We start from the raw sequence: 13,939 nt of genomic DNA on the forward strand, positions 1-13,939 counted from the left end.
AAACATGGATTTCAATTCAATCAGAAGTGAAATTAAATGAAAAAGTATCTCAGAGAGATGGTCTCAAAAATGGATAACTTCAGAGAAAGGATCAAGTGGATATTTCTGCCATATTACTCCTGTTACTATTATTTAGAAAACCAAAGAGCAGAAAGAATGCAACTGTCTCATGTTTACTTTTTATGGTGGAGAGTAATAATGATACTGAAGCTCCATTATAAATAAGTTTGGGTTTAAATCTACCACAAGATTTTGCAGGAATGACGACTTCAGTACATACCTATTTCCAACAGTGAAAACTGATACACAATTGTACAGCCTGTGCCACAGACTGTGCAACTGATGTATTGTTGTGCATAATGCTAAACTGAAGTTCCCTGCATGCTAAAATCATCACCACTACCTTTAAAACAGCATATAATCATAACGCTGTACTCTTCATTTATACATGAATTTTCCTAATAGGAAAGTGAAAAAAAGTTTAGCTTTCATGTTCATCAAGACATTTCTCTGCCTCCCACTTCTCACTTTCCTACAATCAACTGCTGCTGTTTAAAGACAAGCATACATATGCATACAGATTAATATTATTTTAGGTTTTACCTTGTCACCATTTCTTTCTCTTTATTAGAGGCATGGCCTCCACTGCTGAGAGGCCTACTTGCTGCAGATAAGAAATACAGGCGATGATTTTTAAAATACTGATCGATCAAAGGGAGCACAACCTGAAATTACACGAGAAAAGTGGTTATCTCAGAGCTTTACCATGTTCTGTATTACTACTTTGTAAGTCACAACTAAAGAGGAGATTTGAAATAAGTCTTCTGTTTTAAAATCTATTTTTTTCTTTAACACCTATCCCTCTTTTAATTTATTTAGTATTCCAGGCACTTAAAACGTCATGAGGAAAGGCAGCAGAAAAAAATTGTACATTATCTTTGTGACTTAATCTGTGGGGGGTTTAGGAGAACTATAAGGCAGAAAGTATAATTTCATTTTATCTCATAATTTAAGATTTCTCTAGTACCACATACCCAGGCACAACTATCGCTGGTAACGCCTTTTAATGTAGGTTAAAAAAAATCACCTACAACTGTCAGCACACTAACAGGACTTAATTCTAGATACTATCAAACAAAATTCCCAAAACATCGTCACTCATTAAGGTATTGTCCACAGAAGTTTTCCTGTTTACTTCATGTGGTGACCATTACTCAGTGCCCACTGCAGGTATCAGCCGGGAGATACAAAATAAACAGGCAGTAAGAAAATTTGAAATTGCTTCCTTTTTGGAGCATGGTTCAAAAGAAGGCGGAATGCCAGCTTCTGAGTCAATGACCTTGGGAAATAGTACCACATGGAAGTACTTTACGGTATCAAGATTACAATTTACTGCAAGGATATGAGGGTTAGAAAATGCTGCAGACAGCTGTCTTTGTTTATTCGCTAATGAATTTAAAAGGCACTTTGAAACACTGTACAAGTTTTTACATAGGAAAGGCATAAGCAGAGTTTCTTCACTTTATAACGTGTAAAAACTTTTGACACGAAAAGGAGAATTGGGCTGGCAGGAATCTCATGACTTTCAGCAAGGGGAAGGGCAAAGTCCTGCACATGGGGAGGAATAACCCCAGGTACCAGTACACGCTGAGGGCTGACCAGCTGAAAAGCAGCTTGGCAGAGAAGGACCAGGAGGTACCAGTGGACAGCAAACTGACCATGAACCAACAATGCACCCTCACTGCAAAGGTGGCCAACAGCATCACGTGTTGCATTAGACACAGCATTGTCAGCAGGTCCGGGGCGGTGAGTCTTCCTGTCTGCTCAGCACTGGTGAAGCCATATAAGTGCTGTGTCTGGTTCTGAGCTCCCCAGTACAAGAGATACAGGGACATAGGACATATCAGAGAGATAGGCCAGTGGAGGGCCACAAAGATGATAAGGAGCTAGAGGATCATTCAAATGAGGAGAGATTGAGGGAGCTGGGACTCTTTATCCTGGAGAAGGCTCAGGGTGGATCTCATCAATGTGTATAAATATCTGAAGGAAGGGTGCAAAGAAGATGGAGCCAGCCTCTTTTCAGTTGTGCACCGTGACAGGACCAAAGTCCATGGGCACAAACTGAAACACAGCAGGTTCCCTCTGACTACCAGGAAAGACTTTTTACTGTGAGGGTGACAGGTTGCCCACAGATATTGCAGAGTCTCCCTTGGAGATACTCAAAAACCATCTGGACATGGCTCTTGGCAACCTGCTCTAGGCAACACCCCTCAAGCAGTTAAGTTAGACTAGATGACCTCCAGAGGGCCCTTGCACCCTCAAACATTCTGGGATTCCGTGATGGAAACATCAGCATCGTTTTAAAACAAGGAAAGAAATAAGGAAGGTGACACTGACAGTTACACAGCTGTGTTAATTCCAATAATTAGTGCTCAGATTTATCTGTCTGAAGATTGTAAAAGAGAAAAATCTTCAAAGTTACACTAAAACAGCAAACAGAAAATGCAGGGAGGTTATGAATAGCATCATATCAATAGTTGCATATCATGGAGCAAGGAAATAATGAAAATAAGAATATAGTCCTCTAATATTTTCATATCTATATTTCAATTATACTTCAAAATAGTGTTTTCAAGCTATTTTTATTACTATCCATTTTAAGAATAAAAATAATTTAACACAGAATAGTGCAACTATAACAATAATCATGTTTACTAACAAATATTTTCTCGCCTCAACTACTTACTATGTTGACAAAGAGTAAATAAAGATATACTGTACTTTGGCAAAAAACTTGATTTCTTGTTCATATGGGAAGTGCTCTCCTTTGCCTCTGCTGCCACCATCTGCAGAGAGAAGAAAATTAAGCTCCCTGTCACATATCCTAGTTACAGTCTACTGTGCATTTTTCTTAGAAAGCGTACACTATAATCAAATAATACTGGTTGGTTTAGATATAGATTTAAGATACCACAAACAGTATACAGACTAGTTAGAGCGGCATTTTATGACTACCTCATGAGAAGTTACAGCAAATAAAATGTGTAAAGAATATTTGTCCATATCTTCATAAAAGTGTTGACACCTCATAGTCCAAAGATATATGGATATTTTTGTGACATGAAAATGTGGTCCTATGTTCGTATTCTTCTAGTTATTGCTGACAATTTGGGAACCTGAACTCAGATTCTAATGGAACACCTTTCTCCAGTCGTTCCCAGGAGAAACATTATAAACCAAATTTTTAATACTTATTTGTGGACTTTGTCTCAAGAACGAAATTAATGGTTAGAACTACCAAACTAAAATTAAAACTGCTTCAGTTCTTCCATTACCATAAAATTCAAATATTCTTTACAGACATAACCTTCTATAGCTCCCAGATTATTTATCCTTTATTTATAATCTTTTTTTTTTACTAATCCATTGAGGGACACGAATGGTACTTGTTCCACCAGTGTTTCTAACATTTGAGCATTTATTCATAATCATCCTTGCAGTTATGCCAAATTTAAGTAGAATAAAGCGATCATGATCAGACATTAGCAGAAGTAGTAACCCATTGAATTATCAAGGCCAGACTTTTGCTACTGTAACCATGACACATAATAATGCATAAAATTCATAATTTCCACTTTAAAACTAGATAGGCTTTTGGAAAAGCATTGATTTTTTTCAATTTCCATGCTGTTGCTACCATTAGCACTGTCAATTACAGCATCTATGTCTTGACATGAGGCACAGTATATGTTATGTGACATTGCAACTCCCATGGTCATACAGAAGCTGCACCTGGCCAAGTCTTTTGGCTTTTACTGCTCATGTAAGAAGCTGACTTGTGTTACCAAACTTTTTTTTTATTTTAAAAAAAAGCCGACCAAGTTAAATCCTTTCCTTCACAGCACTGTTGACAAGACACAGTCTGGGTATTTGTGAAAGAACATTCCCATTGTGGGAGTTTGTTAAAGAAGTTTCTCTACTCGACTTCCTCCTCCAGAGAAAATTTTAAAATGGTACAAATGACTGATTTAATTTGCTCTGTGAAAAAGAGATTACAAGTGAATAGTAAATGTTAATGTGCACATGTGAGAGATCTGTGCATAAATTCAAGGAAGCAGCTAGTTTTCTTTTTCAAGGAATGGAAGTCATAAATTTTGCCTGAACACTTTTCAAATGATGAATTAATATGAGAAATTGGAATGAATATGGGAAACCAGAATGAATATGTGGACTACATAACTTTCCAAAATTCATTATCTTCATCAAGTAGAAGAAACTAGAGGAAAAACTCCTAGTCTAAGAATATGTCTTTGTAAAAATTTTTCTAGTGGTTTTTATAAGAATTATTAACTAAGAGGTTTGATATTAAGAAAATGCACAAGGAGTACTATACCAAACTCCAGAATGTACTGATGAGCTTCATCCACATATCTTATAAGCTGCTGAAGAAAACTGTAGGCAAAGCGTTTCTCAATGGAAGGTGTGTCTAATTCCAGGTCCTTAAGTCCTCTGCAAAAAGAAGCAAGTCAATTTTCACACCTACAGAAGGATTCAGAGCAGTCTTACTTCTCCATGTTGCCTGGTGCCATTTTCTCTAGTAATGATTAACTGCTTATTAACATAAGAATTGCTCTGTGTTTGAAGTAAACAGTACTCTTATGCTTATTTAGGTTATGAGCAACTTGTAAAATGCAATTCAGATTTCCCAAGGTTATAGACGAAGATTCAGAAAAATTAGGCTAGTCAATCAAATTAATCCAGTATCACTGTAATTTCTTCCCCTTACTTGTAAACCATTGCTGTCTTCTGTTTCCTGCCAGGAATTGATTCTTAGGTGAAGGAGTTTTGAAACTGCCAAAGTATTTTGATTTAAACCATCAAACCAGAAGGAAATCTAGTCTCCGCTGTCATGACTTTTCCCCAGAAGTCTGTTTAGTAATGGAAACACTATGTAGCACTCGTGAAATATCAGGGGAAAACCAAACCAAAGTGATGGAACTGCAGTTTACCTTTTCCAGTATGTTCCATCATAGTTACTAGTCTGATATTAAAAACTTCTTTCAGCAAGCATGAATCTGCAGAGAGGGGTTCCACGTTGTGGGCTGTCGTCTGCTAGCAACAAGTCGGCAAAGACATAAGCCTTGACTCTGTAGGGTCAGGACTTTAATGATGGCACATGAAGAAGCTATGCTTAACCAACAAGGGTGTCAGTCACCCCACTGTCAGAGGCACCAAGTACATTAGTTATTTTGCAAGATTTAAAAGTATACCTACTGAATATAACCGCCTGTGTAGTGCGGATTTCTGTTTGAAATGAGACCATTGATGATGGTGGGGTTCAGCTTCAGAAAAAGGGATTATGGAACTAAAACATCTTTGTCATCTGACAGTTGCAAGGGTACAATAGGACCTTCTCAGGGTGATAAGGGGGTGATAAAAGGGCAGCCATAAACAGGAACACACATAAAAAAAAACCTGGTAGACAAGGGATAAAGCAGACAATGCTGGAGGCAGAAAGTCTCCAGCTACAAATTAACAATTAACGGGCCATTAAGAAACTTTAGACACAAAGGAGAGGGCTACCTGGATTTTTTAACTCTTAAGAGGAGGGGACATGAAGAATATGAGGATGTGGAATATTTGAGGCAGGTCAGTGGAACTACAGAAACATGACTGAGTGTGCAGGGGAGGAGGATCAAGGAAGAACAAAGGGGAGAAAAGACAAAAAGTGGTATATGAGAGGCCAGCCACATGTAAACCACGGCCTGTCAATCCAGCTGTCTGACTGAACCATACACCTCATCACTGAAGTCTGTCCTATCTTCTTATTACACCTTTTCCTAACTGTCTCTTTGTGCAATATTACTTATTATCCCACAAGTATCTGTGTGCTGTAAGGAGTAAGTGCCAGCTACTGGCAAGACCAGCGTGAGTGGATACTGGGCCAGCAATCGGAGTCAGACTTGGGATGTAGGTTCCCCCAGGCCTGTGGTGCCACCAACAGGAGTGAATGAGGGTCTCAGCATCAGTAGTTGGAGAGACCATAGCTTTTGGGAACATCCCTATGGGTCCTACAGGCTTTGAGCCCAGAGTGCCAGCTAACTGGCAGGGACTGGTGTGAGTGGATCTGGTGTTAGCAACTGGAGTCGGGCGGGGCGGGTAAGGCACCCCTGGGCTGGGGTGTCTGCAACTGGAGCAAGTGGGAGTCCCAGTTGCCAGCCAAAAACAGCTAAGTCCCAAAAAACAGCTAAGGAAGGGGGGATGGGGGGGGGGGGGGGGGGGGGCACAGTGTCAGCAAGGCAAGTGCAGCTGGTGTGGGACTGTGGGTCACAGGCCATGTGCTTGGCAGGGGGCGTTTGTATCTTCCCTGAACCCAGTCTGCATGAGGGTGCACTAGACTAGAATGGTCACTGTCAAAGAGAAGACTACAAAAAAATGTATGCAAGGCATATGTGGCAGAAAGTGGCAAGTGGACCAAAATCAAACATGAATCAGATGCTTGTTTGTTTAGACAGTGCAGGGGTCACGGGAGCAGCAGACACACGGAGTTGAGCTTGAGAGAAAGACCTGCATTTGACTAGCACAGGAGGATGCAGATATGGCAGAAACTATCTACTTGATAACAGGTGTGTCCAAGTCAACGATTACCTTACCATCCCTCTTAGCCTTCCACTCCTCCAAAGATCAAAAGCCACTTTCACTAGCATTTAAGTTAGACAGAAATAAAAAGGATTTGTCAAAAAGAAACATGTAACCCTGAGTACAGCTGACAGTCTTGTCATTTTGAGAGGGGATGAGAAAGAAACCTTTGCTGGCTGACATCCTTCTTTGTATATCCTGCTCCACTGAAGGGAAGTAAATTGAATTATTCCAGCTACCCTAAAAGATTTTACCTGGAATTATTGGATTAGCTGTGGGACTCTATAAATGGGTTGAATTTCATCTCTGCTATAAAAGAAAAGAAGTAGGCAGATTTAAACTAGATGTGCTAGGTTAATTAATTCACAATGATTACTTAAATCCATCTCTGTGACTGTTTCATTCACTTCCTAATCTTCAAGTCATACAAATCCAGATATGCTTTCATCCTTTCCTAGTGATGCATATTTTTTAAGCTATGCTGATGAGGCAGACAAGCTTCCGATTTAATTAAAATTTTATTCACGCTGCACTTAGTAGGTAAATATGTCATATTAAAACTGCAAGGAATTATTCACGTTATTCTGCAGAGAAAAGCCTGTATACATACTGAATTACAGATTTTCTGTTGAGTACTAAATTTATTCACTGTTTTTACATTTACACTGTGAATTGTTTCAAAAAAATGTTTTTAAAAACTTCACTTTTGAAACATTTTAATAGCACTAGATATTAACTTAGTTGAAAGAAATGAGTAGTAGATTTTAGAAATAAAACTGTCTTATCAAAGCAATTCCCTAGAAATTCCTACAGAGGTGCAAATGCCTGACCTATAATTCTATCACTTGTAAAAAATTACCAAGTTTACTAACAGTTGGATGTATGGAGACACAACAGAAAGAAAAAGCATGCTACGATGTTGAGAAGAGGCAGAAGATGCACAGAGATTCTGGAAAATTCTGCTTGTGTCCTCCAAAAACCCTGCTAACTCCACAATCCATTTCTTCCTCACAAAGTTCTATATGAAGGACCTCATTCTTACTTGCAGGTACTGAAACCTAAAAATGACCACAATTTTTTAATTTTATTTAAAAAAAAAAAAAAGAGGCTACTGAGTAGTATTAGAAACCATCCATGTAACTAATACTGAACAGACGATTACCTGGAGACAACATATCCATTAATCTGTAGAAATTTCAGAATATCCTGTGCTTTTTCTCTGTCCTTGGCTTTTTCTTTGGCTGTGAGTGTATCATAAGGGACAAGAAGAGGATGGTTGCCTCCTCCTACTATGGAACATCAAGAGAATTAAAAGCAGTTACAGACTTATCTGTTGACATGGTAAGTACCAGTATGTAAAAGCACTGTCATAATAATACATAGCACATTACAGCAAAATCTGGTCTGAAATAACAATGCAATTTCTGTTTCTTTACACAAACCTAAAAAATATTCAGATAGAAGCTTCAGACATGGCTGCAAACACATTTCTAACAATCAGTTGCTGCAAGCACCAGGTTGAACCTACTGCAAAAAAGTCTTAGAGAAGAAAAAAGTGCTTATCTTATGAATGTGTATTATAATTACAACTTCACTTAATGAAACTGAAAATATTTCAATAAACCCCACAAAGTTATATTTTAAAAAAACCAAAACATAAACAAAGATATCAACACATACAGAGTCCTGCTTTTAACATTCTGGTGACAGCAAAAATGGTTCATGCAGTTTAGCAAGATATACACATATCTAAAAAATCTATGAAAGTGATACAGTTCTACTTTATAGTAATAAATTAAAGACAGGAAAATAGAGTTCATTATTCAAATGTGGTTCAGACAACTGTCCAATCTGATCAAAAGGATGTTGCCAAAACAGAGAGGTAAACAGAATAAACAGCATTTGTATTGCTTACAAATAGCTGATGTATCGATACCTCTCTGAACGTATATAGTTAATTTGGCAGGAAAATAAAGCTGCTATTATTAAGATAAATATCTGCAAAAAAGCAACATTCTTAGGATTTCACCTTCTACAATCACCACTGTATAGTGGAACACAATATATTCCCATTATAACTGCTACAAAACCCCAGGAAATTGTATGGGTAATGATAACACCTATATCAGAAAAAATACTACAGCAAGTCTCTAGTAATAATATTCTTAAAAAAGGAACAAATTCCGTCTAGAAAATACTGGACACATATCCTTAGGTGATTTTATAAGCCACATATTCTAAAATTTTCCTGCCTGAATCTGTTTAGATACACGCAATATAGTAATCTAGTGGGCAAGTTTGATGGGTTTTTTGTTTGGTTGGTTGGTTTGCATTTTTTTAGGAAGTACAGCCTTTAAAATTGGATGATTTGGGTTTTTCATTGGGTCACAAATGTGATCTAACTCCACCTTATCACAGCTGCAGACAGACATGCAAAAACTCATATAAGGATAGTAAGCATGTATGTCCTACCTAAGGAAGTCATTAAGACTATAATAGATGTTTCAATTACAATTAATACACACAAAGTGTTCAATGAAGGGCAGTGACACTTGCAACCTTCAGGTGGCTTAGTATCTGAAGTCTGCATTAATGTTCTGTTCTTCACACATGTATAGAGATATATATATAAAAAAAAGTAGTTTGAGACTGCCATATATATATGTATATAGCGGAGAAAAAAACCCCACACTCGAGTGCCAGGTTTTACTCAGCTGACAAAAACATCTGCTTTTCACATGAAGAAACTGTCCATGAGAACCTCTCCTTCGCTCGCCATAGCTGCCTCTAGCCTTCGCTGGTACTATGCTCCTTCGCACACTACAAGTACCATACAGCGTTCCCACTGAAGTGCTGCTCAGAGGCAAACATCTGCTTCCAAAGCTGTCAAATATAGTAGATCCATTTAAATAACAAGTCTTCCCATAGCCTACAATTTCCCAGATTTAGCCCATCCTGTGGCTACTTATCCTGAAGAAAGCTCTTTTTAAAAAAGGCTATAAATATTAAAAGCTGTATTAAGGGGAAATATAATTAAAGGCATGGAAATTCATGGTGATTTATCAAAGGCACTTCCAGGTGGAATTTTACTTTCTCATAAAACCTTAACTATTGCAACTTTGCTAAAAGTTTACAACTAATAAAAAACCCAAACATAAAATTTAAAAACTGTTAAAGGCCAAGTTTGGTGCATACAGTTAGACTCAACACCTTCAGATAAGGCAAAACCCTAGTTTCAGTCATTTACAAATGAGAACTTGCTCCTTCTCCAAATATTGTTTCCTCCATGTGCAAATATAAGGTTATCTGCAGAAAAAAAAATATTTCGCTTTAACAGAAATAAATTAGTTTAACACAGAGGAAAACCAGTAAGTTTCACATGAAAAAATTGTTATTTTGGTAAGATCATGGAGCACATGCAATTTTTACGTGGACTCAAGAATCTGCTCTAGGTTTATCCACTTGTCAATTCAATACATGATACACGGAATTCTTAGTAAACATCCTTTTAGATCTACCTGCAGTAAAAGAAGTAATTAAAATTAAATGAGAGTCCACCGGGCAATAGCCAGAAAGATTAATGCTAGAAGGAAAATGTAGTAATGTAAGCTTAAACTTATTTACAAGCTTTCACTTCTCTTCCTTTGATGTATTTGAACTGGTAAACTACTTCAACAGAAACTGTTACACTCAGTACTATAAAAAACTTCCAGGCACTAAAAATCACAAAACATTTAATTATGAATAGATACTTTGTTATTTGTTCTTTGTCAGTTAAAATTTGTTGTTCCTTTTTCTTTCTTCCTCCCAGTCTCTTTTCTCAAATACATGACTTGAGCTAATCACAGAAAACTTAAATACTGTCAGTACTTATAGTTGATATTACCTTTTGCTTCAAGCTCCATTTTCTTTTTCTTTGCCCATATGTTATGGTAGTTTTCAGCCATCATCTCAGCCATAGCCTTAGGAAAACAGAGAGCTTAGTGATACATATTGTAATGGTTAACCCCCAAGAAGGACAATTTTCTGGTTGATATTAAATAACCAGTTGTGTTCTCTGGGAGGTTCAATACTTCAATTACATTGTAATGGTTCACTGAAAACAAGAGATTCTATTGAAAAATTACAATATAGAATTTGGGTAGGATATGCAGAGGAATTAGGAACCTGGTGCTCAAGAGAAAACTGTTAATACACAAAAGGAGGAACCACAAAGAGGAGTATAGTCTGGATAGAGCACTGGGGTGTCAGATGGGGACTTGACTCTCAAAACAATGCCAGCAAGAACCTCCTGAAGGCCCTGATAAGGGGAAAAAAAGAGCAGCAAGCCAGAGGACTGAATCAAGATTGTTCCTGCTGGCTGTGGCACACTGACTATAACCCCATGGAAACAGCCTGCTTGAGGTGAATGCTCATAGGTGTAAGCACACTGTTAAAAACAACAACTATGTTTCCAGGGAGTCTACATAAGTAGTCACTGTTTTTTGTTCAGCATTAAATTCTCCTCCACTGTTTAAGTCAAATCTTTCTAAAAACCAAACTCTTTCAGGCTGGTAAACTAGAAGCTAGATCCCAAACTAAGCAAAACACAGACAAGCTCTCCAGTCTCTAACTAGTAGGAACTACTATTTCAACATGAAACAAATTTTCAAACCCATCTCGCCTGTCCTCCTGATGGTATACCCTCTAGATGTACACAGTGGTGGAATTTTCTGTAGATTTCACTTTTCACTTCTTTCACGGACCTACAGAAATATTCTCCTCACCTTCAATAAGGGTTTTAAGTAACCACTATTTCTGAATATCACTTCTTTATTTGGGATAATACTCATGAAGTCAGGTAACAAATTTCAGCCATATCTTGGTTGTCTATTGAACAATTCGTTTCATAAAACTTTATCCAGTAGATACATTATTACACATATCTCTCCTGTATGGTAGATGCCTTCTATCATGCACGCTCCGGTCCTGGTGTTTTGATAATCTAGATTAGGACCTTTGAAGAAGGTAGTGTAGTCTGGGTTTTCCTTGCTTGGAAAGCAGGGTGCTACGAAGATGATCTCAGAGGAAGACCTAGCTACTCATGGAGCCAGGATGTAACCAGGTGACCACTTAAGGACATAATGAGAAGTATTTCCCAGACTTAAGAGTTTTAGACACAGTTATGATCTCTGCTAGCACAGTATATGCACAAGATGATGTAAACATTTAAATAGCACCAATTCTTATGTACTAGTTAAAAAAAAAAAAAAAAACAAAACAAACAACTTGTTCAAAAACAACTAATTTTCCCCAGAAATCTAGGAAAAGGTTGAATAATCAACCCTGAACTACAGCTTTAGTGATACTAATCATTAACAAGTTCAAAAGTACATACAGGCCATTTTTAAAATTCAGATTTTATTAATACCTAACATGTTTGGATATTTCCTGAATGACAGTATCAGGACAATTAACACCTGAAATTTTATTTTGATTAAATTTGCTTAGCTTTCAAATAACAGATTTTGAAGCCCGTTTCAAAGACAACCTCTCTTCATAATTAAGGAGAAGTGAATCATAAAGCTAAACAGCTCTGCTTTACAGCTGAAGGCTACAAAGGAGATAAAATTAATGACAAATGTTAGAGGGTAGAGCATAAAAGAGTAATCAAGGGAGTAACAGAAGTTCTAATGCCATTTCCTTTGTGGTTTGTGACAGGATGGTTACTTTTCTCTGGGTTTGGTTTACTGCATCATAATACTATGGTGATGTTCACATCAAGAGTTGTTTCATGACCATTAAACAAAGTCTGCACAGACTTTTAACTACACTGAGTCTATACAAAAGTTAAGTGACGTCATTATAATGAAGCTGTGCCATCAGTTTAACATAAGAGTGTAATGATAGAAGTAGCGTTATTCAGTTATCAGTTTTATTAACTTTGGAATGATCAGCAATCTACTGAATGTTTTAACTCAAATATGATAGTTAATTGGCAGCATATGGTTATTATTGTAAAGCTAGTCAGCGACCTACAACAGTTAGAAACATAAAACTGGAAACTACGAGATAGGAGTCGAGGAGGGGAAATCCAGTGTGAGAATTTGAACAGAAGCACAGTATATTATATACTGTACAATTAGCTTTACTGCTGCTACTTGTTTGCTTGCACTATGACAGAGTTCAGCATGGGCAAATGTAACACTGTTCCAGGAGTTTTCTGTAGCCAGTTTTGAATGCCATGTTGCCATCACTAGACTGCTGCAAACACTTATGCTAATTAACTTTAAACTATCTAGCATATGTTGACATTATATTGTAAACACATTCACAGTAAATTAGTAGACTATAAAAACGAGTGCTATACTCCATCAAACACCATGAAAAACACCCTAACTTTCTAAAGATAGAAACATCATTTTTTTATCAACTAAAAAGTATTGTTCCAAACAACAACCTACTTATAGATCTGTCAAAATCCTACCCCCAAATTCCTCATTCTGTATTCTCATAATATTCACTGTAACAATAGTTCCTGATTCTTATTTCTTCAGTTTAAAAAAAAAAAAAAAAAAGAGCAATGATAACATGTTTTTGGGAAGATGGTGGAGAAATGAATAATAAATAGAAAAAAGCTGATGCTGCAAGCTCTCCTAAACAGGATTCTCTTCAAGATGAGAGATGTTTGCAAAGAAAGCTGGGAAAAAACAGTCCAGGACTAAAATGAGCCTTGCAGGTTTTTAACACGAACCTCGTTTTCTAAAGCAACCCTCTTTAAAAAAGTACCAAAGAGTAATGACAAAAAAGACCAAAAAAACACCCCAAACCCAAAATAAAGACCCAAACGACAGGAAACATTAGGCACCAAATTTGTTTAAGATAAAAAATTAAATTGTAAAGAAAGGGTAGGCATATTAAGTGTTTTTGACTTACATGTAAATCTCTGGAGAGGGTGACATTGCTCATGTCAATTGCTCGGGGAGTGTAACCGTGGGCTGTATCTACAGAGATCTGAATGACAAAGGGGCAAAACAGTGGAGTTACACAAGCATTTGATATGAAAACATGAACATTAACAAGACAGTTAAAGTAAGGAAAGAACTTAAGGGAAAAGTCACTTTATCTCTAGAGAGCAAAAGGAGCCTATACAACCCAACTGAAAACACATTAAGGGTGGTAAATTTAAGTGCGATTTAGGCAAAGGTCTAAATATTTTGTTCCCCAAGACAGCCATGATACAAATCACACTTATTCAAATGCAAATTTCACTTGAACTTCTTCAAGATTTGAAGTCATTGTGGATCAGGCTGTACTATAG

The 13,939-nt window shown here is 37.1% G+C and overlaps 1 protein-coding gene across 11 annotated transcripts in view; it reads right to left on the reverse strand.

Moving 5' to 3' along the window:
- Positions 1-13,939, reverse strand: part of RYR2 (ryanodine receptor 2) — a 434,536-nt gene that overhangs the window by 103,881 nt on the left and 316,716 nt on the right. For 7 of the 11 annotated variants that reach the window (XM_037391524.1, XM_037391528.1, XM_037391522.1 and 4 more), the window contains 6 exons: positions 13,555-13,632; positions 10,526-10,601; positions 7,802-7,928; positions 4,394-4,509; positions 2,782-2,846; positions 604-725 (listed from right to left, as the gene is read on the reverse strand). In XM_037391524.1, coding sequence (XP_037247421.1) covers positions 604-725; positions 2,782-2,846; positions 4,394-4,509; positions 7,802-7,928; positions 10,526-10,601; positions 13,555-13,632 — 584 coding nt within the window. The remainder of the gene's footprint in view (positions 1-603; positions 726-2,781; positions 2,847-4,393; positions 4,510-7,801; positions 7,929-10,525; positions 10,602-13,554; positions 13,633-13,939) is intronic. The other 4 variants (XM_037391531.1, XM_037391530.1, XM_037391527.1 and 1 more) reach the window with 1 other exon arrangement.

This window comes from Falco rusticolus, chromosome 6 (genome assembly GCF_015220075.1).
Source record: "Falco rusticolus isolate bFalRus1 chromosome 6, bFalRus1.pri, whole genome shotgun sequence".
Lineage (NCBI taxonomy): Eukaryota > Metazoa > Chordata > Aves > Falconiformes > Falconidae > Falco > Falco rusticolus.